This window comes from Eublepharis macularius, chromosome 5 (assembly GCF_028583425.1).
Source record: "Eublepharis macularius isolate TG4126 chromosome 5, MPM_Emac_v1.0, whole genome shotgun sequence".
Taxonomy (NCBI): domain Eukaryota; kingdom Metazoa; phylum Chordata; class Lepidosauria; order Squamata; family Eublepharidae; genus Eublepharis; species Eublepharis macularius.
The window spans coordinates 98,133,680-98,158,053 of NC_072794.1; the positions used below are offsets into that span (position 1 = coordinate 98,133,680).

General features: G+C 42.3%; 1 protein-coding gene across 5 annotated transcripts in view; it reads right to left on the reverse strand.

The window, feature by feature from the left end:
- Positions 1–24,374, reverse strand: part of CCDC17 (coiled-coil domain containing 17) — a 58,610-nt gene that overhangs the window by 21,110 nt on the left and 13,126 nt on the right. For 2 of the 5 annotated variants that reach the window (XM_054981281.1, XM_054981279.1), the window contains exons 3-16: positions 23,128–23,374; positions 20,741–20,890; positions 19,250–19,312; positions 17,093–17,222; positions 15,799–15,958; positions 14,854–14,976; positions 14,300–14,433; positions 13,852–13,986; positions 12,012–12,238; positions 9,286–9,371; positions 8,821–9,036; positions 7,740–7,962; positions 7,288–7,398; positions 6,113–6,270 (exon numbers count right to left, since the gene is read on the reverse strand). In XM_054981281.1, coding sequence (XP_054837256.1) covers positions 6,113–6,270; positions 7,288–7,398; positions 7,740–7,962; positions 8,821–9,036; positions 9,286–9,371; positions 12,012–12,238; positions 13,852–13,986; positions 14,300–14,433; positions 14,854–14,976; positions 15,799–15,958; positions 17,093–17,222; positions 19,250–19,312; positions 20,741–20,890; positions 23,128–23,301 — 2,090 coding nt within the window. In that variant the 5' untranslated portion in view covers positions 23,302–23,374. Of the gene's footprint in view, positions 1–6,112; positions 6,271–7,287; positions 7,399–7,739; positions 7,963–8,820; positions 9,037–9,285; positions 9,372–12,011; positions 12,239–13,851; positions 13,987–14,299; positions 14,434–14,853; positions 14,977–15,798; positions 15,959–17,092; positions 17,223–19,249; positions 19,313–19,462; positions 19,624–20,740; positions 20,891–23,127; positions 23,375–24,374 lie in introns of those variants that run through there. The other 3 variants (XM_054981283.1, XM_054981282.1, XM_054981280.1) reach the window with 3 other exon arrangements.

Consider the following 24,374-nt stretch of genomic DNA (forward strand, 5'->3'; position numbering starts at 1 on the left):
CAAAGTAGTACTTGTAATGTAACCTGTAAGAATTTGACACTTGAAACAAGAAGACTTGAAACTCTGTAAGAACTGATATACTGCTTTTAGGGCTGCACTTATATTATATGTTATATTATTCTATAGATTCCAATAGAAATCAGTACCAGAGAGCCTTTTGTAGAAAACTGATTTGACGCAGCAAGCTGGTTTTGGCCACCTGTGGTATTATCTTCCTTAAAGCTGATAAGAAACTGGGGAAAAGGGCACGAATAGGAAAACATCCCTTCCTATCCACCAGATTGAGATTCATTGGCACCCTTGAAAGTATTATGCCAAGAAGAAAGTAGGTAAAAGGTTAGACAGTGTCCTTCCAAAATGAGGGCAGAGAAAAAAAACTGTGAAGACTGGAATTCCCCCAAATAGAGGGGCCAGCCCAGAATTGCATCTTCAAATCAGAACTGACCCTAGATATGTTACGAGCCAATAAGATATCAAATATTAGAATACTGTAATATTGTTATGATTATCTGAAAGTATTAATTGCCTGTATTTCTATTGTAATTTTGATGAGCTCCGGACACAAGGAGACCACCTACTCCTGTGAAAAAGGGGCTCCTCCATTGTTTAAATTAAACAATCATATATTGCTTCATTCTACAGGACTCCGTGGTGTGTGTGTCTCTTATTGTGATTGGCGAGAGGGACACCTAAGGCACAAGTTTGTGCATAACACTGGGGAGGGAATAATGGTACGCTATGTCCTGCTTAAGAGATTTCTAGAAGCTTATGACCGTCCACTGTGGGAAACACACTCTAGTGGCTACTGGACTAAATGGACCTTTGATCTGGGTCCATCCTTCTACCACCATTTATACTTCTGAATTAGTATGCCTTCTTCAAATAGTCTGAATTCCTTCAAATGGTCTGAATTAACTTCAGGACACAGTGAAATAGCCCCTATTTTGAGCAGCAGATGGCATTTTCAGTAACATCATCATGAACAGTTTCTGTTGTGACTTAGAATAAACTCATTGTCATCTCAAGATTATTGCAACTGTTGTGCTTCGAAAATATAATCTTCCCATATGCATTCAGAGGGAACTTGAAAGTCAAATTATGATTACATTTTACCTGGAAGAACATGCGAGAAGCCTGTGATCTCTGTTCCTGCGAGCTTCCAGTGCCACAGCCCAGAAGGTAGCATAAAGAGAGATGGGAAAAATGAAGAAAAGGAGGACCGGTCCATGCATGAGAGCAGACTGCAGCACATGAGCCAGAAGGGAGTATCTGGAAGAAGCCTGATACACTTAAGAACAAGATGTCAGGATGTTAAATAAAACGGACCATATAGGTGTATAAGGGTAAGAATAATATGATGTAAGTGAAAGAATACGGGAAGAAAAATTTTCCTGCTAGGACTCAAGCATATGCATTAGGAGACTTTTTGTCTAAGATGTGGTGCATCACCTTTGTATCTAATTAGTGGAATGCATGATAACTATACAACATGCAAAGCTAAAACAGGCTCTTACTAAACAGCGAGCTAGTCCCCACAAATTGGAGACTGATTTTGGGCTGACTAAGATGAATGACAGGAAGCTGAATAGAGTCAGTCTACAGTCGGGGTTTACACCAACAGCTTTCTACGAACCTCAGCTTTCATTCTGACATTATAGAACAAACTAAAGAAAACCCCCCCCCACCATAATCAGCATAACAATGAGTAAGAAACCCAACAGAAGTTAAGGTTGCAATTTATTTGCAGTACACTAATAAACATAACACTTGTAAGCACATTTACTTTAATGGGTTTAGAATGTCTAACTCTGCATGGGATTGCATGGTTGCCCGTTCATAAGTTATAATCTTTTCATTGAGTACAAAATGTGCCCCTAATTAATTGGACAGAAAATTTACAACGCTTTTATTATCTTACAAAAACTGTGGATAGCAGATGTCAACCTAGAAGAAACTTTCTAACGTAAGAACACAGTAAGACCCCTGCTGGATCACAAGAGTGGTCCATCTCGCCCAGCATCCTGTTTCACACAATGGCCAACCAGTTGTCCCGGACTGCTAACAAACAGGGCATAGAGGCCACGGCCTTCCCTGAGGTTGCCTTCTAGCACTGTGAGTTTCACAGGTTTCCTTCACTCACCACAGATAGACCTCGCTTTCATAAATCTAAGTCCCCTTTTAAAACCTAGAAAAATCTATATTTTCTCTTATTCATGGTGTCTTTTCTGATACCTGCTATGACATCTGCACACATTAATAACACAGAGTATCGCTTTTTCTTTGGAACTCTTTATTCACATGCAAATATAATTAAGCAAAATCCACATGATTACTTGACTAAGATTTATTTAATTAGATGGCCACCCCAATAAAAAGATACATGTCAGCTGTATTACAGAACAGGTATTGGGGATACAGAATAGTGCAGAGCTCAGAATGTGTGGCTGCTGAATGGAGGGGAAATAGAAGATGAAGGAGGCATCATGCGTGATGCTATTTCTTGTATGATCCATATATCAGAATCACTCTCAGCTGCATTTTGCAATAGTTCTGGTTGAGAGATGAGGCTTGAATGAATACAGAGATCATTTATTAATAATAGCATCTAAAATTACTAAGTGCTTTAGAAAAGACTCAAAGCAAAATAGAGCCTGTAGTGGGACAAACACAGTGAGGAGTTCCATTTGACAACAGTAGGCCTGAGCAACAGCACTACAGAAGTGTGATTCCTATTGAGATATCAGAGAAATCAGCCTGAGGAAGAATAGGAGAAGCAGATTTGTTAGACATAGAGCAGAACCACAAGTGACAAAAGGCACAGATTGGACACTTGTCAGCTTCCCTCAAGTTTTGATGGGAAATGTAGGCAGCTTGGCGGAATGTTGGACAAGTGACAGTTGAAAAGTCCATTGGACAGCAGTCAGAGAGCGAAGCTGCGAGACCAGGATGCCTACATTTCCCATCAAAACTTGAGGGAAGCTGACCAGTGTCCAATCTGTGCCTTTTGTCACTTGTGGTTCTGCTCTTAGTTTTTCCAACTCTTCTCCTCTTTCATTGACTGCTTGTTACATTCTCATGTTTACCATAACAGGCTCAGTTTAAATTCCCATTGCCTAGACTTCAATCACTTGCTGGATACTCCAGATTCCTAAGGCAACCAAAGGATTTTGGATGGGTGTTTCTTCAACTGACTTACTACAAAGGGAGAGGCAACACTTATTCAAAGAATAAAGGTGGAAAGATGGCCCGATAAAAGTGTGACTTAAACAAAAATAAGGACAAGCAGAACAGGAATTGGGCACGAAGGACTTAATGCCTAGGCACAACTGAAAAGCACACAGATGTTGTGTTCAGAACATTTTCAGGCTATATGAGACCCCTACTTGCACAGAGCTTGTCAAAGTCTGTGTAGCTTCTGCATGCACCTGCAAACAGCTGTGTACTGGGCCATTTCCACAGGGCTTACCTCCCCTCGGAACGACACAGAACATCGCGCAAAAAATGCAGAAGATCGCATTTTCTCGTGCGAGATTTCCGTGATGACGAGCAAATCTCGCGCGAGAAAACGCGATCTTCCGTGTTTTTTGCGCGATGTTCTGTGTCGTTCCGAGGGGAGGTAAGCCCTGTGGAAACGGCCCAGGTCTTGTACACAAATGTAAAAACCTAATGACATGTCCAGAAGACACTTTAAAGATTTTTTTTATTTATTTAATTTTAGCCAGTTTGGTGTAGTGGTTAAGAGCAACAGGACTCTAATCTGAAGAATCGGGTTTGGTTCCCCACTCCTCCATTTGAAGCCAGCTGGGTGACCTTGGGTCAGTCACAGCTTCTCAGAGCTCTCTCAACCCCACCCGCCTCAGAGGGTGATTGTGGTTATGGGGATAATAGTAACATACTTTGTAAACCGCTCTGAGTGGGTGTTAAATTGTCCTGAAGGGCGGTATATAAATCGAATATTGTTATGCTGTTATGATTGCCATACATTTGCTTGCACACATTTTTCATTTGAAATGTCTGGCGACTGTGGAGATAAGAAAGCAACAGTGACAAAGAATAGCCACAATGACTGGATCATACCAAAGTTACATCCAGACCAGAACTGTCATCTGTCACTTGAGGGGTTCAGTGCACCCTTTTTACACAGTAGCCCTGTTCACATGTTACAGTGATCACTTGCATGTACCTATGTATATGTGTTTGCAAGAAAAACTTAAGACATTTAATTTTATAAATAAAACCATGGATCAGTACAGGGATAAATGTGGGGCTTAAATCATATGTTCACCAGCACATGCATTGAATGTAACATGAGAATTTCTCAGTACATATATAAAGAAACATCAAGCGTACATTGTACATGGATTCTGTGTGCCTTCACTGATGAACAGGGCTAATGCCTTGCACATTCTAACACTTATTCCCTGTAGCTTCTATATGCTCCAATCACCCACTGCAAGGTAGAAGCCATAGGCAAAGGGTTTTTTTAAGGAGGGTAATCCTTTGGTAAGGTAACCAGCTCCACTGTCTCATCACAAGGGGCTTCCCAACCTTCCCTTATACCCACTCCAATTAGTTCAGTATTGGGGTTGAGAACTCACAGATTCATACTGGTCTATACTTTGAATACAGGAATGGGTTTTTCCTGATAATATGCTGAGAGAAGGAACTACCAAAGAGAATGGGCAATAAAAACCCAAAAGGTTTAAAAATATGCTACTTCTAAAATTTTAAAAATTAAGACACAACTTAAGTGTCTCTGTACACAAGACGCTTGGACACATGTTTGTCAAGTGCTGGGAGACGCAATGTTAGCCAGGAAGCATAGTTTTAGAGGACAGAGTCAACAGAGATCGCTCCAGAGGGGATGGATTCTCTCATAGCCCTCCACTGCCTCTGACGTGCCGGACTATCTCCCCTTCCACCCTCACTGCTTAAAACTTTGAATTAACCAAGCCTTGTCAGGGCAAAGGCTCCAAAAGGGGAGACAGTCCAGCTTGCCAGAGGTGGCAGAGGGCTGTGAGAGAATCTGTCCCCTCCGGAGCAATCTCTGCCAGCTCTGTAATTTAAAACTACACTTCTCAGCTAACATTGCATCTCCCGACACGTGAAGAACATGTGTCAGAAGAGAGACTCTTATTTACAGCCTTATTACTACCACAGTGGATCGTGCTTCCCCAAGAAAGTTTCTATAAGCAAATGCCTTCTTTTCTCAAGGTGAGGGGTAGCCTCTGGAGCACTTGCTCATCAGTCAGATTCTAAGGATTGAAAAACTTTAAAATGCAAGCTACTGGTATTGAGACTAGAATAGTTCTCTGGAAGCTAAGCCACTTAATATATTAAAATAATTATCCAGTTATAGATACATAAGATTAAATAAATAGATCCTCTTTTCAAAGAGACGGATTGGCCATTAAGATAAGAGTAAATATTTTGGCAAAAGGCAATTGACAACTCCCTTAAGCAAGTGGACCAAAGGATATTTAGGTAATTATTTGGAAATACATACTTCTTAGGACCAATGCAATTGGTATCAATGTGCCATAAAGGAGGCAGTTTAGTTTGTAGAGATGATTTTTATAAACCTCAAAAATTATTTAAAAAGGCTTTTTCATCCCACCATTTTTTAGAGTACACACTGACAACAAATTCTTTTCCTGTCAGTTTGATGCTAGAGCCAAATTGGGGCTTCAAGAGAAATGGTTCATACTGGCATAATGTAATGTGAAAGAACTCTTCATCAACATTGCACTTTAGGTTGTGTGGATAATTGCGGACTGAGGTCTCCATGGTCCCTGCTTTATAGTGTAACAGATGAACCTGGAAACAACTCCAGGTACAGGCTGTTTGTGAAGATCACATGTGACAAATTGAGCCCATCTAAACTCACTAACAGAAAAGCCCATGCTTTGCAGATGCCCTCTAATACAGTCTTTGGACCAAGCCCAGTGAACAACACAGAGAAAATCTGCTGGATTAGAGATGTACAATAATTTTAACACAAAACAGACAGGTATATGTGCACACAGTTTTTTTTAGATATGATTATTCATTTTCATTACAAGAAAAGCCAAGTCCAGCACAGAGAATGGGTGTTGTCTCTCTCTTTTCTCACCTTTGCTTAATTTTGTGTTGGAAAGGCTGCTCCTGAGCAGGAGGGGGATCAACAAAGCCAGTGTAAGGGGGGACAGAAAAGGACAGGCTGGTGGGGACAGGGTGGAAAGAATTCAGGGCTGGAGGGAAGCCTGCAGAAGGTACTGTGCCATTGGTTACCTATACAGGAAGGGAAAAAAGCATACAGGTAAAGATGGGTAACACAGGAAGCAGAAGGAGAAAAAAAACAAGGCCTCAATCCTCTTGTTCATCCCACAATACACGTTTCAGAGAGATGCTCCCACCAAAACTGAAAACAAGCAATGGTAGTGTCCTGAAACCAGCACAATCCCCATGGAAGTTCTCCAGGGTAGCATCCCTTGGCATGAATAGAAGAAAGTGTTTTTCTGCAACATGGTTTCATAGGAATTGTGCAGGAGAAATTCCTTCTGGATTGGGTCCTGTCTGAGTTTTGGAGGCAAGTTTTAAAACTTGGCTGGCAGCAGGGCTTTTTTTCTGGGAAAAGAGGTGGTGGAACTCAGTGGGTTTCCTGCAGAGAAAATGGTCACATGGCTGGTGGCCCCGCCCCCTGATCTCCAGACAGAGGGGGGTTTAGATCGCCCTCTGCGCCACTGCGCCGAAGATGGCCATGTGACCATTTTCAAGAGGTTCCGGAACTCCGTTCCCCCATGTTCCAGCTGAAAAAAAGCCCTGGTTGGCAGAATTCTATATAAACTCCCCCAATTTGATATTAGGAATGATATGTAGAAATCTGCATACCAGAAATTCAGATGAGTTTCTTGTATTCCCAGGAAGCTGTGTCCTAGAGCTAACTAACCAAAATCTTAGAACATAATCACAAGACTTCCGCACTTGCACATAAACAGGGAATGGGATATACCTAGAGGTAGTGTGAGAACCATCTCAAAGATTGTTTCTACATTTATATGTGTCTCCAAAGTTTCAACCAGTTGTAAATCTGCAAGAGCAGATATTAAAATAATCCTTTGTACATTTGTTCAAAGGAATGGGTTGATACCATATCCAATAGACCTACTTTCAAATTGCTTCTTGTACTTAGTGACAAAGCTCAGAGATGTTCCAGAAGGAGAGGCTACCGATTCCAGGCTAATTTACGGATGGATAACAAAAAAATTGGAAGGGAACAAATGGTAGCTGCCATGAAATCTTACTTACTATGGGAGGGTATTTGTACAGAGGGGCATTGCCAGGATGGATCTCAGCCATTGACTGCATATCAGCATCTCTTGCATTCACAAGTCGCAAGTAAAGCTCTGCTTTGCCAGCCTGCAAGAAAAAACAACAGTTGATCAGAATAAAAACGGAAGCAAAACTAACCCAAGGAAAGGTGAAGCAATGGGTCTTGGTTTGGCTAAAGGGTTCTAAGAATCAGGCATCTGCCTGGGAACGTTTGTGATAAGGAATGAGGTGTCACAAAGAGAGAGAGAGGCGCACTGCACAGGGGGAATGGAGAAAAGAGAAAATCAAAACCAGCGGGGATATTAGTGGTTCACCATAAGTGTACCAGAAGAATATCCTCTCCATGATGCAGAAGGAATGACTGTGTGGGTAAGGAACTTGCTCCTGTTTTCAGGGAGCCTGCTCCAATCTTTGTTAATGGTTCTCACCTGGGGCACACCATTCAACTGTTCTGCAGTTAGACCTGGCTTCATTGGAAGCGCTCGGATGGGGACCTTCCAGTGCCCACTCAACACTTGATGCAGATGGTCAAAGAGGTGGATTTTGGCCCACCCCCTGGGCACCAGATGCTGGATCTCCTGCCCATAAGCATCAAAGCCTCCGGAAGCTTGAAGCTCAGTTACAAGGGCAATTGAAGATGAAGGGAGGACTCTGAGAAAACAATTACAATTGCATCAACAAGGGTACTTTTTCCTCTGCTAATCCTGATCTAGGGTCTATATTTTTACAGTTGTGCTAGGGTACAGACTTTCACCCTTTAAAGTGACTACTTTTCGTTTAAACACCTTGTAAATATTGACACAGGATATGAAAACTGCAACAGGGGGTAAAATGGGCTGAAACTAATATCTGAGGTAGACCAATCCGTAGAGTATATAGACAAATGTTTTCAAATGGTTTCCTTGGGACTAAAAACCAAAGAAAAAATTGAAATGCTGGGGTCTGCTGAAACACCCACAGTAAATGAGGTACATAAAACAGAGAGTTCAGTACTCTGTAGAAGTCTGAGCTATTGCAACAGCAGAATCTTCCTGTTTAGCCAGTCTTGCAAGGCTTTGCTTAACAGTTGTCAACACAAAAAACCTGCATCCAAGCCAATAATGCTTGCCTATTATGGGTTGCTGAATAGAAGGGACCCCTCTATGACCCCTTGTTATTTATTTCTTTAAAATATTTATACTACATCCCTCCACAGAAATACATGTGAAGTGGCTTATAACAATATACATTCCTGAAACAGTAAAACAATAAGGATAAATACAGCATTAAAACCAGAGAAAACAATCAATTTTCCTGAAAAGAGTTACACCCTTCTTAAGCCCACTGACTTCAGCGGACTTAGAAGGTTGTGACTCAGTTTGCAATTTCACTGAAACCATTTAAACCAGCTGAAAAATTACACCTACATAACATCTAATACATTTTTAGAAATATTTCCAACAGAGAACAGCTACCCAAATAATGGCCTGCTAGAGAACAGATCTCACGGGAGCTGCTGTTGAAACTTACCTTGGGACTGGCTGTCTGGCTGCTAAGATGGCACAGCTCCCTCTCTGTCCACCCTTCACACGATCTGGGGACTGCCCCATGTCAGAAAAGACAACAGGCAATGGGGTGGATTTGCCCAATTCTTGCCCATTACGGTACAGTCCAGAAACCAGGCAAACCTGGTAGAACGTGGGATCCAGACCCAAAATGAAGTCATAGAATACCACAAAACCCGACCTGCAGAGAGGGAAAAATCTCATGTAAAAACTGGCTCTACCACTGCAGAGATGGTAGAAATCTAGACATTTCAGCTCCAGGTCAACTATCATGAGCTTGGATGGAATGTTAATATGACAGAACAAGCCAGCCACATTCAGTCTACAAGGTGACTGTCCAAACAATCTTCTATGCAAGATTGATGTCTGGAGTCTGGAATTCTCAGGAAGGAATGTATGACTGTCTCTTAAGCTAACAGAACTGACTTACGCTGGATCATACGGAGCTGGTCCCAGGGCATCAGAGGGATCCAGGAAGTACTGGCTCACTACTGTAGCTGATGATCCAACAGGGTTCTGTCATATGCAGAAATTTGATGGAGAGTTTTAAAGTTACTAAACAATATACAAGGGAAATACCAGCGGTAATCCCAAAACGAATAATGATAACAACATTTGATTTATATGCCGTCCTTCAGGACAACTTAACGCCCACTCAGAGTGGTTTACAAAGTATGTTATTATTATCCCCACAACAGCAATCACCCTGTGAGGTGGGCGGGGCTGAGAGAGCTCCGGAGAGCTGTGACTGACCCAAGATCACCCAGCTGGCTTCAAGTGGAGGAGTGGGGAATCAAACCTGGTTCTCCAGATTAGAGCCCCTGTTGCTCTTAACCACTACACCAAACATAATGAAGCTTGCTTTCTCAAGGAAACTACTAATCCCTTAACAATCTAACCCAGTCATTAAAAAAATTAACCTCTGAGCAAAGTGGCCAGAATATCTGTTGCTAGGGGAGCATGAAGCCCCCAGTACATCACCTAGTCTTTCAATGAATGGAAAGCCCTTTTCCTCCAGTTTTCTCAAGTCCACAAGTGAAAATGTTTTCATATGTACTAAACGTGTACTTGTGTGTATCCTAGAACTTAACCGTACAGGCTCCTTAAATATGCCCCCATGCTGAAACACTAGAGTGGGGCCATAAGATCTATTCACATGACCGTGTCAATATATGGAAAGCATGAAAAGAATCCTACATATTGGTTCACCTAGAGATCTGCTTGAGGGAACTTCCAAGTAAAAATAATGGAACAAAAACAACAACATATTTGTCAATATTAAAAACAAGCTGTTAGAAACAATATAAAACAATACCGAACAGCCTAAAAATACACACAAAAGATTCCGCAGGTTAGAAGAACACTATCAAGACAGCCTACCAAGATAGAAACCCTCAGTTAAAAGCCTGAGTAAAAAATAAATGTTTTGGTCTAGTGTCTAAAAGACAGTGGAGTAGGCCCCAGCAAGCCTCCAGAAAGAAAACATTCCAAAGGTGAGGTATTGCCACTGAAAATGCCTAGTTTCCACATCTGCATGGAGAAATGGAGGCCTGAAGAGCAAGATCTGAGAAGAGGATGTTAACTGGCAGACTGTATAGTATGGGAGGAGATAGTCCTTCAATCACTCCAATCCCAAGCCATTTAAGTCCATAAAAGAAAGAACCAATGCTTGGAATTGTGGCCAGTAATACATACGCTGTTTCCTGTTCCTAGGTCAGTTAGCTATGTGCATATGTGGGATTCAGCTTTTGGCATATCACTGAGCAATTATCATGGCATACAAGAAGTTGAATCTTGCACTTAGCAATGCATGCCTTAATTCTCCAGCTCAACTGCATTCAAACACAGCTCAATAGCATAAGTGATCATGTTGTTTCCATGGAGATAGGAAGGAGAGTACACAAATGATTTTCCTCTGGCTACCATGTGCTGACATGTCTGTGACTGAGGGTAAAGAGGCTTTCAAAGAGCTGGGTCTAAGTACCCAGACCCAGCTCAGGTTCCCTGAAGCTGCACAGCAGCCTGAAGCTGCACACCAGCCATGAAGAATGTCTATTAAAAAATAAAGAAGAACCCAAAGCCTCAGAATGCCACCATGGGGAAGGAAGAGCTCCTGCCTTCCCACCCAAGCTGTTCCCCTGTGTCAAAATAGCACAGGGGGAGGTTTCCGTGCCTTTTCCCCTCGTCGGCTAGGTGAGTGGCAGCGAGGGGCAGAGGCTGCAAATTGGGGGTCCCCTGCCCCCACTGGAGGACCTGGCAGCCCTACTCCCTGTTTCCTATTTTGCAAAACGGCACCCAATCTTCATGTCTAGTTTGACCTTAAGTCTTTAACAAAATGAAAGGCTGAGGTACAATGGGTTCTTTAGGTTCTGAAAAAAAGAAAAAAAAGGGGGGTGTGTGTATAAAATCTTAACCCTCCCTGTGAAGGCTGTCCACCATCCTGTTTTAAATGTGTATGGATTTTTATTGTATTTTAATATGTTGTTTTTATTGTATTTTGTATTTTAATATGTTGTTATCTGCCCTGAGCCCGCTCGCGGGGAGGGCAGAATAGAAATTTGAAATAAATAAATAAATAGGCTTTACAATCACACCCCAGGACCACAACAAGATGAGATGGAGGCTTCAGGGTGGGGGCAAAACTACTAAACTACTGCTCAGTGTCAAGAGTACATATGCAGAAAAATGCAGGCCCTTGCATGCTTCCCCAGAACTTTCCCACTAACTATATATTATTACATTCTGTTTTTGCTCAGCTACATGGCTTTGGCTTGGTAGACATTTTGAAGGGGAGAGTACTTTCCCCATAACTGACCATGACCGCTAGACCTAGAGTGCTTGGGAGTTTTGTTTTGTTTTTGATAGTTGTTCTGTAGAGCCTCTGAGATGTGAGTGATGTCAGGAAGGGAGTGGTATCTGTTGGTGTTTACTGGAATTATTAGTTGATGTTATCTTGAGGTATTTCAGTTGTGGTTTTAAAGTCTGTAAGCCACTCTGAGCCTTGTAATGCAGGAGAAAAGCAGCATATAAATATTTTAAATAATTAAAGTAAGTATGAGGAAGCCACACTTGGCATGCATTGCATAGATGGATCCTATTCATATAAACAGCAGAAGGAATCTCCCCTGAATCTTCCCTAAAGAAAAAAGTACTTACCACGTTGCCAGTTGGGAAAGTGGGGTCAGGAAGCCCTGGAAGATGCTGAGGGGGTGGAAGTGGCAAGGGTGGAGCTATAGCAGGGGGTAGAAGGGGCGATGACCTTTTGGACCTCCGTGGCTTCATCCTCTCTGTGTCATATCTCAGCATGCCAATCTCAGCATGCAGCTGAGCCATCTCTGCCATATGTACTTGCTGGAGCTCAGCCAGCTCCTTATTCAAACATCCTGGTGTAAAGGGAGATGAGAAAGAGTACTGAGCAAAGGAGAACTCATTAGCAGAGTATCATAGTTCAGTGACAGAGAAGGTTAAAGCTAAGACAGATTTCCAAAGAAGCTGTTAGTGACAATATTGGGAAAAGGTTGTTTCATGTTATGAGGAAGAGCAGCAGCCAGAAATGTACTTCATTGGTGTCCTGGCATTTTACTGGAGCCAATTCAAGCGCTTGTTCCCCCTTTGTGGGACTGGTACTTCCTGCTGTTTCTGCTTAATTCACCAAAGGCCATAGCGTTCCCCAAACAGGCAGTCTCCTAATTCATTGTGGGAATTAGCTTTAAAGGAAACAAGCAAGAGGAGGTAACTGGGATTCTCAACCTGAGTTTACAGGGGTTATTCCCTTAGAGAACTCTCAAATAAGACAGGCAGATGTTCAATTGGAAAGCTTTTTTTCAAATTGAAAGAGAACTAAAAGGGCAAACATACAGAAAATCACATACAGCACACATACAAGGTTAACTAAGAAAATCAGGAGGGAAAGAGGGAGAAAGCAGTTTTAGGGAAGGTGATATATATGCCAGTCTCAAAGGTAGAGGTCTATGAAGGCAGCAGCAAAACGACCAGCATTCCACAAGAGAAGAAGAGAAGGCTCTGGTGGCCAGGGAGTCCAATTATAGAGCAAAATGCTCTCTGGGGCAAGCTGATATCTTTGCTCCCCAAAACAATAACTTAATGGGTTTTCCGGAGGTTGGATAATAAGTTGGAAGAGGTTTGATGGGTCCTATCTGAGGAAAATATGTGAAAAAGTGCTTGATGACCCTGTAAGTACCAGATGGGAAAAGATACCAGGTTTGCTGAATAGCTTGATTAGGCAAAGTCAAGAATTTCTTGGAAGACCTTATGCATCTCTTTCCGGGGCGTGGAGGGACATCAGTCAGTCAGCCACTCTGACTCACACTCTGATACTTTTCCAGGCTTCCGTCTGGCTGGCATCCACTTTGGGCCAGGTAGTCCCTGGGCTTATGATATATGAGGAAGGAGTGTTTATGATTTCATGTGTATAAATTGCCCCTCAGTGGGAGGAGGGTCTGACTGCTAAATATACTGATTATCAGCATCCATAAGAAGTGAACAGAACTTAGATACTAAGCCACTGGAACAAGATTCTTTGGGAACATGGTCTCCTTTAAGCATTCTAGGGACATCTTCTGCCATTAGCAACCTGCCAGATTACACAAGATGAAAAGGAACAAGGACCTTTTAGGACAAACTACTAGTATAGTGTCCTTATATCAGCTAAACTGAAACATATAGCAGAACACTTAGCCTATCTTGCAACTCATCCCTTTTATTTTTTAGGAGACTGATATGAAAACTGAATTTGCATATAGCCAAATTGGCCTGCAGTTATGCACCCATAGGTAAATAACTATGAAATCTCTTGTCCCATATGTTGGCTCAAAACAAAGTTCCCCACATTAAAACTTATGCCAATCTGCCAAAGTCCTAATTGACAGGGGCTAGAGTAAGAATAACCCATCACTACAACATTCTTATGGATTATTATCACAGGTATCAAGTTTCCCTGGAATTATCTCTGAAAATATAGACCAGGGGACCCTACCATCCTCCATTCTCCTTCTGTCCCTTAGGATCTTCAACTTGAATATCTCATCCTCCAGCCGCTGATTCTCCAGCTCAACAGCCAGAAGTTCAGCATCCAAACCCCATGGGTAAGTGTTTGAGCTACCTTCATGTTCTGCAATGGCAGGAAGGAATGCCAATCACCAACAAGGACAGCTTCAGGAAGTAGTTGAGGAAGAATTTCTAAGGTTTTTGGGTTAACATAACAAACATGTTGTCATGGGGATTTTAAACACTAACAAAAGTATGGTAGCTTGAGTTTTCATGGGAAAGACCTTCCTGCATTTAGTGGTCTCCCCTAAGCTCACAGTGGTAGCACTGGGGCTTGGGAACACTAAGGCCCAATTAATTTCAAGGAAGATGCACAGATGCTAGACTTAAAGGCTAGTGTAAAAAACAGAAGAAGATGGCAGGGAAACAGAACTTACTCTTCTTTCTGCCCTTGTGCTCAGGCCTTGCTCCAGCCTTCTCCAGTGCTATGGCCTCTGCCTGCAACTCATATATCTGATTGAGGATGCTGTGATCATTGTTTCCACTCTGCACATAAGCCATATACAGAGCCCTGTAGTAAACACAAAATAATTATCAAGTCACAGCATCCCTATGTTATTTATTCCTCACAGGGGGTTATATGCCTTGATTTGGAGCATTCAACAGGGCAACTTTTTTCTGTCATGATATAAGGCTGGGAAAAGCTGCACTTGCTGAACTTCTGCTTTTCATATGACTGCTAAGGGTTCAATGGTGGTGGGAGAAGGAAGATGGCAACCCTACTGACTGTATCCACTGGAGAAAGAGTAGTTTCCTCTCTCATCTACTGAAAAGTGACACCAGACATCCCACTCAGAGTTGTAAGTTTCCTGAAACGGAGAAAAGTTTCACCAACAGCAAACAACAAAAAAATATAACCAGTCAACATTCATATTAATCCTCTGTTTACAGAAAGCATTGCCCCATTCATCTTCGCACTGCCTCTGCTTACTGTATCTCCGAAGAGAGAGGTCCAACAGCTGCAGGGAATGGTAAAAGCTTGAGGGAGACTTTCTTTCCCATTTTGTCTGTAGCACTGCTTCTCTTTTTATTTGTGAGCGCTTCTGGTTTGCTTCTAAAAAAATGAAACAGGAAGGATAAGAATGTAGAAGGGTTTCCCAGTTTTTTTACTCATTGATGCTGTTTGCATCTCCACCTCACCCAGGGCCAAGCTACAAGTGATGAATGACACTTGCCTGGCAAGTGAACAGACTCATGTGTTTTCCTCCCTGTTCACTTGCTGTTCACTTGCGCGCCACTTGATCAAGTGGAGAGCAAGTGAATGGCAAGTGAACAGGGAGGAATACACGTGAGTCTGTTCACTTGCCAGGCAAGTGTCATTCGTCACTTGAAGCTTGGCCCCCACTCTAAAAATTTATGGATGATTGGAAGGACTTTCTTAGTATGGTCCTGGACCTCTGTAGACCTCCACCTCCGCCTTGGTTCCCATATCAGGATCATAAGAACTGGAAGTGAACTTCTAGTTCTGTGATCTACAATGTGGCACCTATGGGTGCCATGCTGCCTGCCAATGTGTGTTTTGATACCTGCTTGTTTCTCTCCCAAAGTACGTCTTCCCTAATGCAAAGGGAGATTCCTGTCTTCCCCTCCCCAACTAGAGATTGGTGCTAGAGATTTTTCTGTAGACTTTTGGGTCTGTACGGAGCACCATTTGGAAATAGATGACACCATCACAGGAGGATACTTGGCTTATAACCTACCAACATTTTGTGATCACCCCTCCATAGCAGATATTTTGTGGTGGCGCCCCAATACCCTTCCTCACAATTCCAAAAGTGCCTACAGATTCACCAAGTTTGGGGATTCTAGCTCCCTGACACACATACCCTGGCAGAGTTACATCTATTGACAGTGGTTGTCTCACTTGGAGCTTTACCTGCTCTCTGCTGCTGCCTGCAGAAGTCCAATCTGTTCTCGCAAGGCATCTAAAGCAAGCAGGTTTTCCCCTTCCTGGGTTTTCAGCTCCACCAGCAGCTGCTCAATGTGAGATGTGTCTGAATTCCCTAATTTCATCTCAGACAAACGTCTATGGATCTCTGAACAAATAAAAAATTGAATGCAGAATAGCAGTGCATCTGCCTTATATCAACTAATATTCTCTGAATCACATCCTTGTTCAGAATATAGCTGCACCATCTTCCAAGCTGTCATCTTGTAACCAGAGCCCTAATCCACCTTACTGAGAGTCTCCATATCTGTGTTGAGTTGATATGTTCTCTCTGGCCTACTTCTTAAAAACTGATGAGCTGGTTAATGATCGTCTCAACTATATTGCTCATATTACAGGTGAAGGCTCACATGATGCAATTGTTCCCTATGAGAAAGATTCCTACATGCAGAAAACAAGAAAGTTGGGGGAAAGGCAAGGCTATAAATCTTCTTTTAATATGTTAGTTTTATATACTGCAAATAATGTTTTTGTTCAAGAGTACACAAATCCTCACCAGTAGTTTGAAATTATACAGATTTGTGAGGACTCTGCCTTGTTATATACATGTGTAGCTCAGGCCTTGCTACACATTACAAAGTCCTCATATTTGTTGGTAGACAACAAAAAGACTTTGTATTTCTTATGTGATGGAAGTTTTGTGCCTCCCAAATGCACACCAGTCCTTTTCCGCTCATGACTGCAGCATATGGGGAAAAGCAGCTTCAGGTTCTCCCCGAACAGTTTTTCATCCTTAAGCCATTTCAGGCAGCTGCTGTTGGCTCCATTGCAAAAATTGTGTGTAGCTATGTAAGCAACATGATTTTGGAAAAGAGCCATTAATGGCTTCATGGGGCAGTCTAAAGATGCAAAAATGCAATGAGGGTTAAGGCTGAAGCACCATGGTTGTAAGCAGACAAGGGCTGGCATGTTTCTAGGAGGCACAAAATTCTCATCACATATCTGACACCAAGTCCTCATTTTGAACTCTGAAACATGTAGCAAGACAGCTCCTACATATGAAAGCACACTTGGCAGCCTGAGAGTTACTTCTGGGCAAGTTCTTTTGTATATAGCTGTTCCTCCTATCATTTTCTAGGATGTGCAGGGTAATAAGCCCTGTGCGCCAGACCCAGGCTTTAGCTGTTGTGCTGTTCAGTTCAGGGCACTATTAGAAACTGAACTGTGCAAGAGGCATCCACAGGAGTCTGATAATCCAGTATGTGCTCTGATTTTCTCCTACCATCCTTCTGCTGTTCCAGATATTGGTTCCTGGCTTGGATATCAGCCAACTGATGTTCATGTGCTTCTGCCATTTGCTGCTGGCGCTGCCAGAATTCCTGCTGATGGAGCATTTGGTGTCTGTTCTTATCCTAGGAGACAAAAAAATTAACTTTGGCTCTGAAGTCAGTAATCTCTCAGGGCTAAGAGACCATTATCAATAGTGGCTTGATCACATGGAGGATTTCTGTGGATGGAAGAGACTTACATCCACAAAGTGTGATTTTCTGCTCTCCCACCTGCTGCTCATGGGGGACAAGCAATCCTCAAAAAAAGCTGTGGAAAGGCAGAAGTCTGCAGTGGAAAAGGAGGATCAGCAAAAATTCTCTGCCTGTGGAAATCCTTTCTGGGATCCAAGCCAACATATGAAAAGTGTGAATTCTTGAACAGATGGTCCCAGCTTGTCGTCTACTGGAAGCATGTGTGGTGTTTTGGCTAGAATGTTTGGCTGGTATGTGGGAAAGGCAGGATCAAATGCTGGTTCACCTATGTAAGCCAGTGCAGTGTGGTACTTTGGATGCTGGACTAAGGCTGAGGACACCCATGTTCAGATCCCTACTCAGCCACGAAGCATCCTCCTGAGTAACCTTGGGCCAGTCACTTTGGCACAACCTAGTTTTGTTTCTAGGGTTACTGTAACGATGAAACAATGGAAAGGAGAACTACGTATGCTACTTTGAAATTTGGTGGAAGCGTGGGATAAAAATATGATAGAGACACAGCCTTGGGCAAATCACTCTCTAAGCTTAACATACCTTTGAAGGTTGCTGTAAAACTAAAATTTAAGTGCTTTTAGTTCAGGGTTATTGCAGTTGCTGAGCACCCCATGTGTTCATCGGATAATAAGATATTTAGCCCATAAATTATGCAGAATGGTGTTGCATGAATGCCATGGACAACAACTGGATAGTTTGTGATTAATGGGGATTAATTACACAGTTCTACCACAAGCTTACCTCCAGCTTGTGATCCTTTTATTTTAACTTTATTTTATGATTATTTATTTAATTCAATTATACCCCACTTTTCTCACCAGTTGGGGCCCCTAGCAGCTTCATTGTTACAAACTTTTCTATTTTATCCTCATAACAACCCTGCAAGGTAGGTTAGGCTGAGTGTGTGATTAACCCAAAGTTATTTAGCAACCTTCCATTGCAGAATGGGGTTCTGAACTTGGGTCATCCAGATCCAAGACCAACACTAAGAACTTCACCATGCTGGCTTTAACTTTTCTTTAAGCCAAATTCTAATATATATGTAGTGCTTGGGAACTACCTAAAAGCGTACCGCATGACAAGTAGCTCCATGTGGCAATTAATTTGAATGTCAAAGTTTCATAAGCAGTTCTGTTTATTTTAATCTCACCATTGTAATTCAGAATTGAAACTGCTTGGTACATATGTGGAGTTGCTTGATGTAAACCACTCATCACATAGCTCACATGGCTGTGTTCTCAAGAAATTATCTTGCTGCAGAACCTGTATGAATGTGGACCAATTCTTTGAAGACTGAAATCTACACTGTTGTACAGCTTGGAAGTGTTCCTCTGGCCATATTTTTCTCTAAGTGTCATACTTGAAGAAGGCTATTCCCATGTAGCGCAGAATGGAAAGGGGGGGGGAATCAATTTCTTATGTATTTAGTTGAAAGATAAACTGGGGCAATTAGATTTTCAACAGATTTTAAATGCACTGGATGGAACTAATTCTTGGTTTGGTGGAAGGGAATTCCACACACAGGGAGTAGCAATGGACAAGTATTGAAGGTGAGGAGATGGGTTAGAGCTGGAAGAAAGCAGAGAAAGGAAGATGATTTAAAGGCAAGTTAGTTGCCTGAGCAAAATCCAAGCGGGAAGAGGGAACCAGGGAGAGAAACATGGTCAAAGCAGCTGGTAATGAAATGGGCAGAGGAACTAAGAATAGAAATGAAGACTTTAAGAATGAAAGCAGAAGGTAAACTAGAGGAATATTATAATAATCAGTACAACAAACAATAAATCCATGCTTCCTTTGGTATTCCAAGGCCTAAAGCCCTTCTGTAGAATTGCATGTATTTTAATTGTCTTGTAGCTCCTGCAAGATTTTTTGTTCTTCCAAAGTCCTCAAACACTCTGCTTTACCTCTGCCTGGAAAGTCTTGAATGTAGGAAGCGTGTCCTCCAAGGACATTCTCAGTTTGTGGAACTGTGAAAGGGAAATAGAATTCCTTTAGCAGCACGCTCCATCTCTAGGTATTGGTTAAAGTTACCAACCTTTTCCCTGCCAATAGTCCTGTTGCCTTTAAGAGCTGTGTGACTTTAGAAATTCAAAAACTAAATTTTTCCATCACTGTACCTGTAGGTCTAAAGAAGCTTTGCCTGCTGACTCATCTCATATTTATAATAGTTACCGGAAGGTTCTGAGCTATAGTCTCAATGTATTTTGGAGACCCTTTGAATAATTCATAAGACTGGTCCATATCAAAGAGGTAGGCTTGTAATGGCTTAGCTGCATCACTGTCGGGACAAAACAGTCAAGCAAATAACTTCAATATGGTACTTTATATCATGTAATTGGGGATGGCTAGTTTAGCTTCTTTAATTGCCTAGCAATAATCTCCATTAGAATCACAGCAGTAGAGTACTCACTAGGCATTTAAGCACAAAGTATATTACAATTGGCATAGAAGGAAAACAGACTTACACCCACTCGCTTTACTGAGACCTAATAGCTAATGTTTAAGAGCCAGTTTGATGTAATGGTTAAGAGCAGCAGGACTCTAATCTGGAGAACTGGGTTTGATTCCCCACTTCTCCACTTGAAGTCAGCTGGGTGACCTTGAGTCAGTCACAGCTCTCTCAGCCCCACCCACCTCACAGGGTGATTGTTGTGGGGATAGCAACAACATACTTTGTAAACTGCTCTGAGTGGGCGGCCGTTTTCACACATCTTACCCGCTGCCGGAACATCGCGCAAAACACCCGGAACACAGCATCTTCTTGCGCGTCTTCTTGCCAGGAAGACGCAATTTCAAACAAAACTCCGGATGACAGCGTCTTCCTGGCGCGATTTTGCACGAGAAGACGTTGTCTTCCCGGTGTTTTGGGCGACGTTTTGCTGGCAGGTAAGAAGTGTGAAAACGGACGGCGTTAAGTCGTCCTGGAAGGTGGTTACAAGACTGGGATGTTTATTTTTAAAAAAAAGCTTGGAGGGATGCACCAAATGGGAAGGTGGATCTAGAACACTCAGGTGACAATTTCATTTATTTGGCTAATTTTTCTTCTGTGGTGACAAAAAAGTAACTTTTTGACAATGAGAAAAATCCCTTCCAAAATGTGTACACAAACTGGCTACTAAATAAATTAGTTCAAAATTATAGTGATATTTGTTAAATTTTGAAATTCACTTCATCAGTTTTCGGCATCAACACACTTCACTTTATTCAAACACCTTTGTGAAGCTCAGGTACTATGCTATTATACTACAAAACCAACTTTAAAAAAACACACACAAACCAAAAAATGTTACATCCCCATAAGTATAATAACTGGATTTAAAGTAGTTAAATACCATAGCAAAGCACGAGTATCAAGCTAGAGCTCACATATATACACATTAATTTTTATGCAGTACCTCTTCAGTCAATTTCTTCAAAGCCTGACTGTCTGAAGCATTTCCTGTATGGTGAAAGCTTCTAAGGTGATGTGCTTGTTGCTCATGTGCCTCATTTTCCCAGTGCATAAAGTGGTGCGTCTTGGCTTTTGGCTCTTGTAGCTGAAGATACTGTACCACAGAAACCACAAGCAGGTCAGAAAAGAAATCAGTGCAAGATGGATGTTTGACAGGAAAATATATTGTGATTGGAGAAAGAATTCATGGAAATGTTTAAATAATGGCCTTAAGGAACAGCTGTGAAATATATTACTACAAGGGGGGCACAAGGATTTGTGGGGGTGGGTAATCGTATGTTCCCCTCCCATACTATTTCCTCTTTCCCTTCCCTGAAAGCCTCCATAGCCTGTCCCCTTTTCTTGCTCCCTTCTCTCCTTTCCACTCACCAGCCAACCTAGCTTTATCCACCCCTCTCCACCTTCAGTTTTCTCTCCTATATCCCTGGCAGCCTCTCATTGGGAAAATTCTGTGTGTTGCTGGCTGCCAGGCCAGGCCCAGTTGCACAATGGGGAACCTGCAGGGACTTGAGTGGGTGCACCTCAATACTCCCTGTATCCCACCCTACACTTATTTACTTTCCCCCCTTCTCCTGTCAACCCTGTCTCCTCATGTTTCCCAGCTTCCTTTTCTCCTTCCCACCCAGCAAACTTTTGTCTATCTTCAGCTACATCATTTATTCATTTATACCCCACCTTTCTCCATTATGGGGACCCAAAGCAGCTTATACCATTCTCCTCTCCTCCATTTTATCCTCATAACAACCCAGTGGCTGAGAGCGTGTAACTGGTCTAAACGGGCCCAAAGTCACCCAGTGAGCTTTCATAGCAGAGTGGTGATTAGAACCTGGATCTCCAAAATATTAGTCCAAAATGCTATCCCCTACACCTCACTGGACTGCATGGGATGGCTGCTGTTGAACAATAGCCAACAGCCAGGGCTGGGTGAGTCATGCAGGTTGTATAGTATTAGGCAACCATTTGATGGGATTTTAACCCTCCTAATTTTTTTTTTTATTTAAGATTTCAGATTTCTCTGATTAGGGATTTTCTCAGGTTTGTAGAAATTTTTTCTTGTCTGTTCATGGCTCCAGTCTATGGATTTAATAATCCACAGATTTTGCCATGTTGCAAATTAGATGTATTGATACTATCCTTTAGCCCCAGAGTAAAGATGTGAAGAAGCTAGGCCACTCCCACAGGTAGCAATATTAATTGATACTTAATGAGAAAAGATTGAGACCTTCCTGATTTAGGGGCATTCCCCAATTATGTTAATAATTATATAATTCTGGAACTATTATTCAACTATAATTCAACTATAATTAGAGATGGGCACGAATCGAAATACGAACCTAAGTTCATCAGAAACCAGGCTGGTTCATGGTTTGCAAACCAGCAGTTTGTCAGAGCCCATTTCTGACAATCCTCCATGAACTTTAGGCTGGTTGGCTTGTTTTGTTTTTCAGTTCGTCACTGCAGACAGCCTGACGCTGATCAGTTTCCTAGGCACTAGGCACCTAGGCTTTCTGCAAACCTTCTGCTGCCACGGAAGTGACATTTTCACAAACCAAATGAACCAGTTTGCGAACCAGGGCAAGTTCGTGAAAGTTTGTGGTTCATGAAACGCGATGAACCATGAACCGTACAGTTTGGTATTTTCCCAGTTCGTGCCTATCTCTAACTATAATGCAACTATAATTCTGCATTTATTATCCAACATCCACATGTCCTTTCCTCAAGGAAGTATTTCTGTTGCACAGTAATCATACTTTCTCAGAATTTAAACTGCAATCATTTGTCACATAGAAGTGTGCATGTGTGACACATGTATATACACACATACATGTTTACACACACATCCTCCTAATGCTTCAGTTGGAATAGGAATGATATGTGGAACGGAGTTGTACAGATGTCACTGACAGAGCTGAAGACATCAGTGGTTGTAAACCACACAATTCAAGCAAACACCCTTTAGAATGACACTAATTTTAACCTCTATATTGTTTTGTGTCTGTTTTCAGATGCTAGTATACATCCCTCTGGCCACAATCTCTACTTGTATAGTTAGAAAAGCTGGTGAGAAGCAAGTGAAAAAGCCTATCTGTAACTTACTGCTAAAAAGAGAAAGCAAATAATTCTTTCTGTGGTATGTGTTCAAGAAAGTAGTAAAAAGATTTTTAAAAGATATTTTAAAAAATATCTGGCCAAGCCTTACCTATTAACAGGTAATGAAAACAGAGGGGCGTAAGTCTACCCTTCCCATTTTCAGCCCCCCCAATGTAGAGAAGTTGAAAATGTAGGCAATATATATTTCTCTGCCTGTCAAAAAGCAACAGAACATTCTACCGTGCTGTTTGGTGTGTCTTTTTGCTTCGGCTCTTTCCCTTGTCTCTTTCGGTCTCTGGCATCATTTACAATTTCTCTTCCAATGCAAAATTTTTCCATATGCTTCTCTAGCAGCTGCCTGGAACGGAACCTCATTTCACAGCTAGGACAGTGGAAAACCACCAGATCTGTCATCTTGAGAAGCACCTGATGTTCTAGAAAAGTTACCGATTATCTGGAGCGTACCAGCCACTTGATCTGCATGGGCCTAAAACAGACAGACACAATTAGAACTAGCTATAGGATTTGTAAAAGGGGCCTGACACCGAGATTCTCTCTACATGAGATGCCAGGGCGCATGTCCATCAAGTGTCGGGAGACGCAATGTTAACCGGGAAGTGTAGTTTTGATAGAGCCAGGGGAGATTGCTCCAGAGAGGACGGATTCTCTCATAGCCCTCTGCTGCCTCAGGCATGCTGGACTGTCTTCCCTTCTGGAGATTTTACCCTACTACCATTGCTGCTTAAAACTTTGAATTAGCTGAGCCTCGGCAGGGCAAAGGCTCTAGAAGGGGAGATGCCAGAGACAGTGGTGGGCTGTGAGAGAATTCATCCAAATTCTCTCACATCCAGGGCTTTTTTTCTGGGAAAAGAGGTGGTGGAACTCAGTGGGTTGACAGCACAGGGGGCAACTCTTGGCGGGAGGTGGTGCCCCTGGTACCACATGAGCACGCGCGAAGTGCACATATGCTCCCAGGGCCAATGACGTCACTTTGTGTCAGCTGGAACAAGGAGGGAGTTTTTAAAAGTTTAAATTGCCCTCAGTGAAAATGGTCACATGGCTGGTGGCCCCACCCCCTGAGGTCAATTTAAACTCCCCTCTGTCTGAAGATCAGGGGGTGGGGCCACCAGCCATGTGACCATTTTCAAGAGGCTCTGGAACTCTGTTCCACCGTGTTCCAGCTGACAAAAAGTCCTGCTCACATCCAAAGTGATTTCCACCAGCTCTGTCATTTAAAACTATGCTTCCCAGCTAACACTGTGTCTCCCAACATGTGAAGAACATGTGCTAAAAGTATATTGAACAGCAGGGCTATTTTTCTGGGAAAAGAGGTGGTGGAACTCAGTGATGGAACTCTGGACTGCACAATGATGTCACTTTGGGTCAGCTGGAACAAGGGGGGAGTTTTTAAACATTTAAATCACCCTTGGCGAAAATGGTCACATGGCTGGTGGCCCCGCCCCCTGATCTCCAGACAGAGGGGAGTT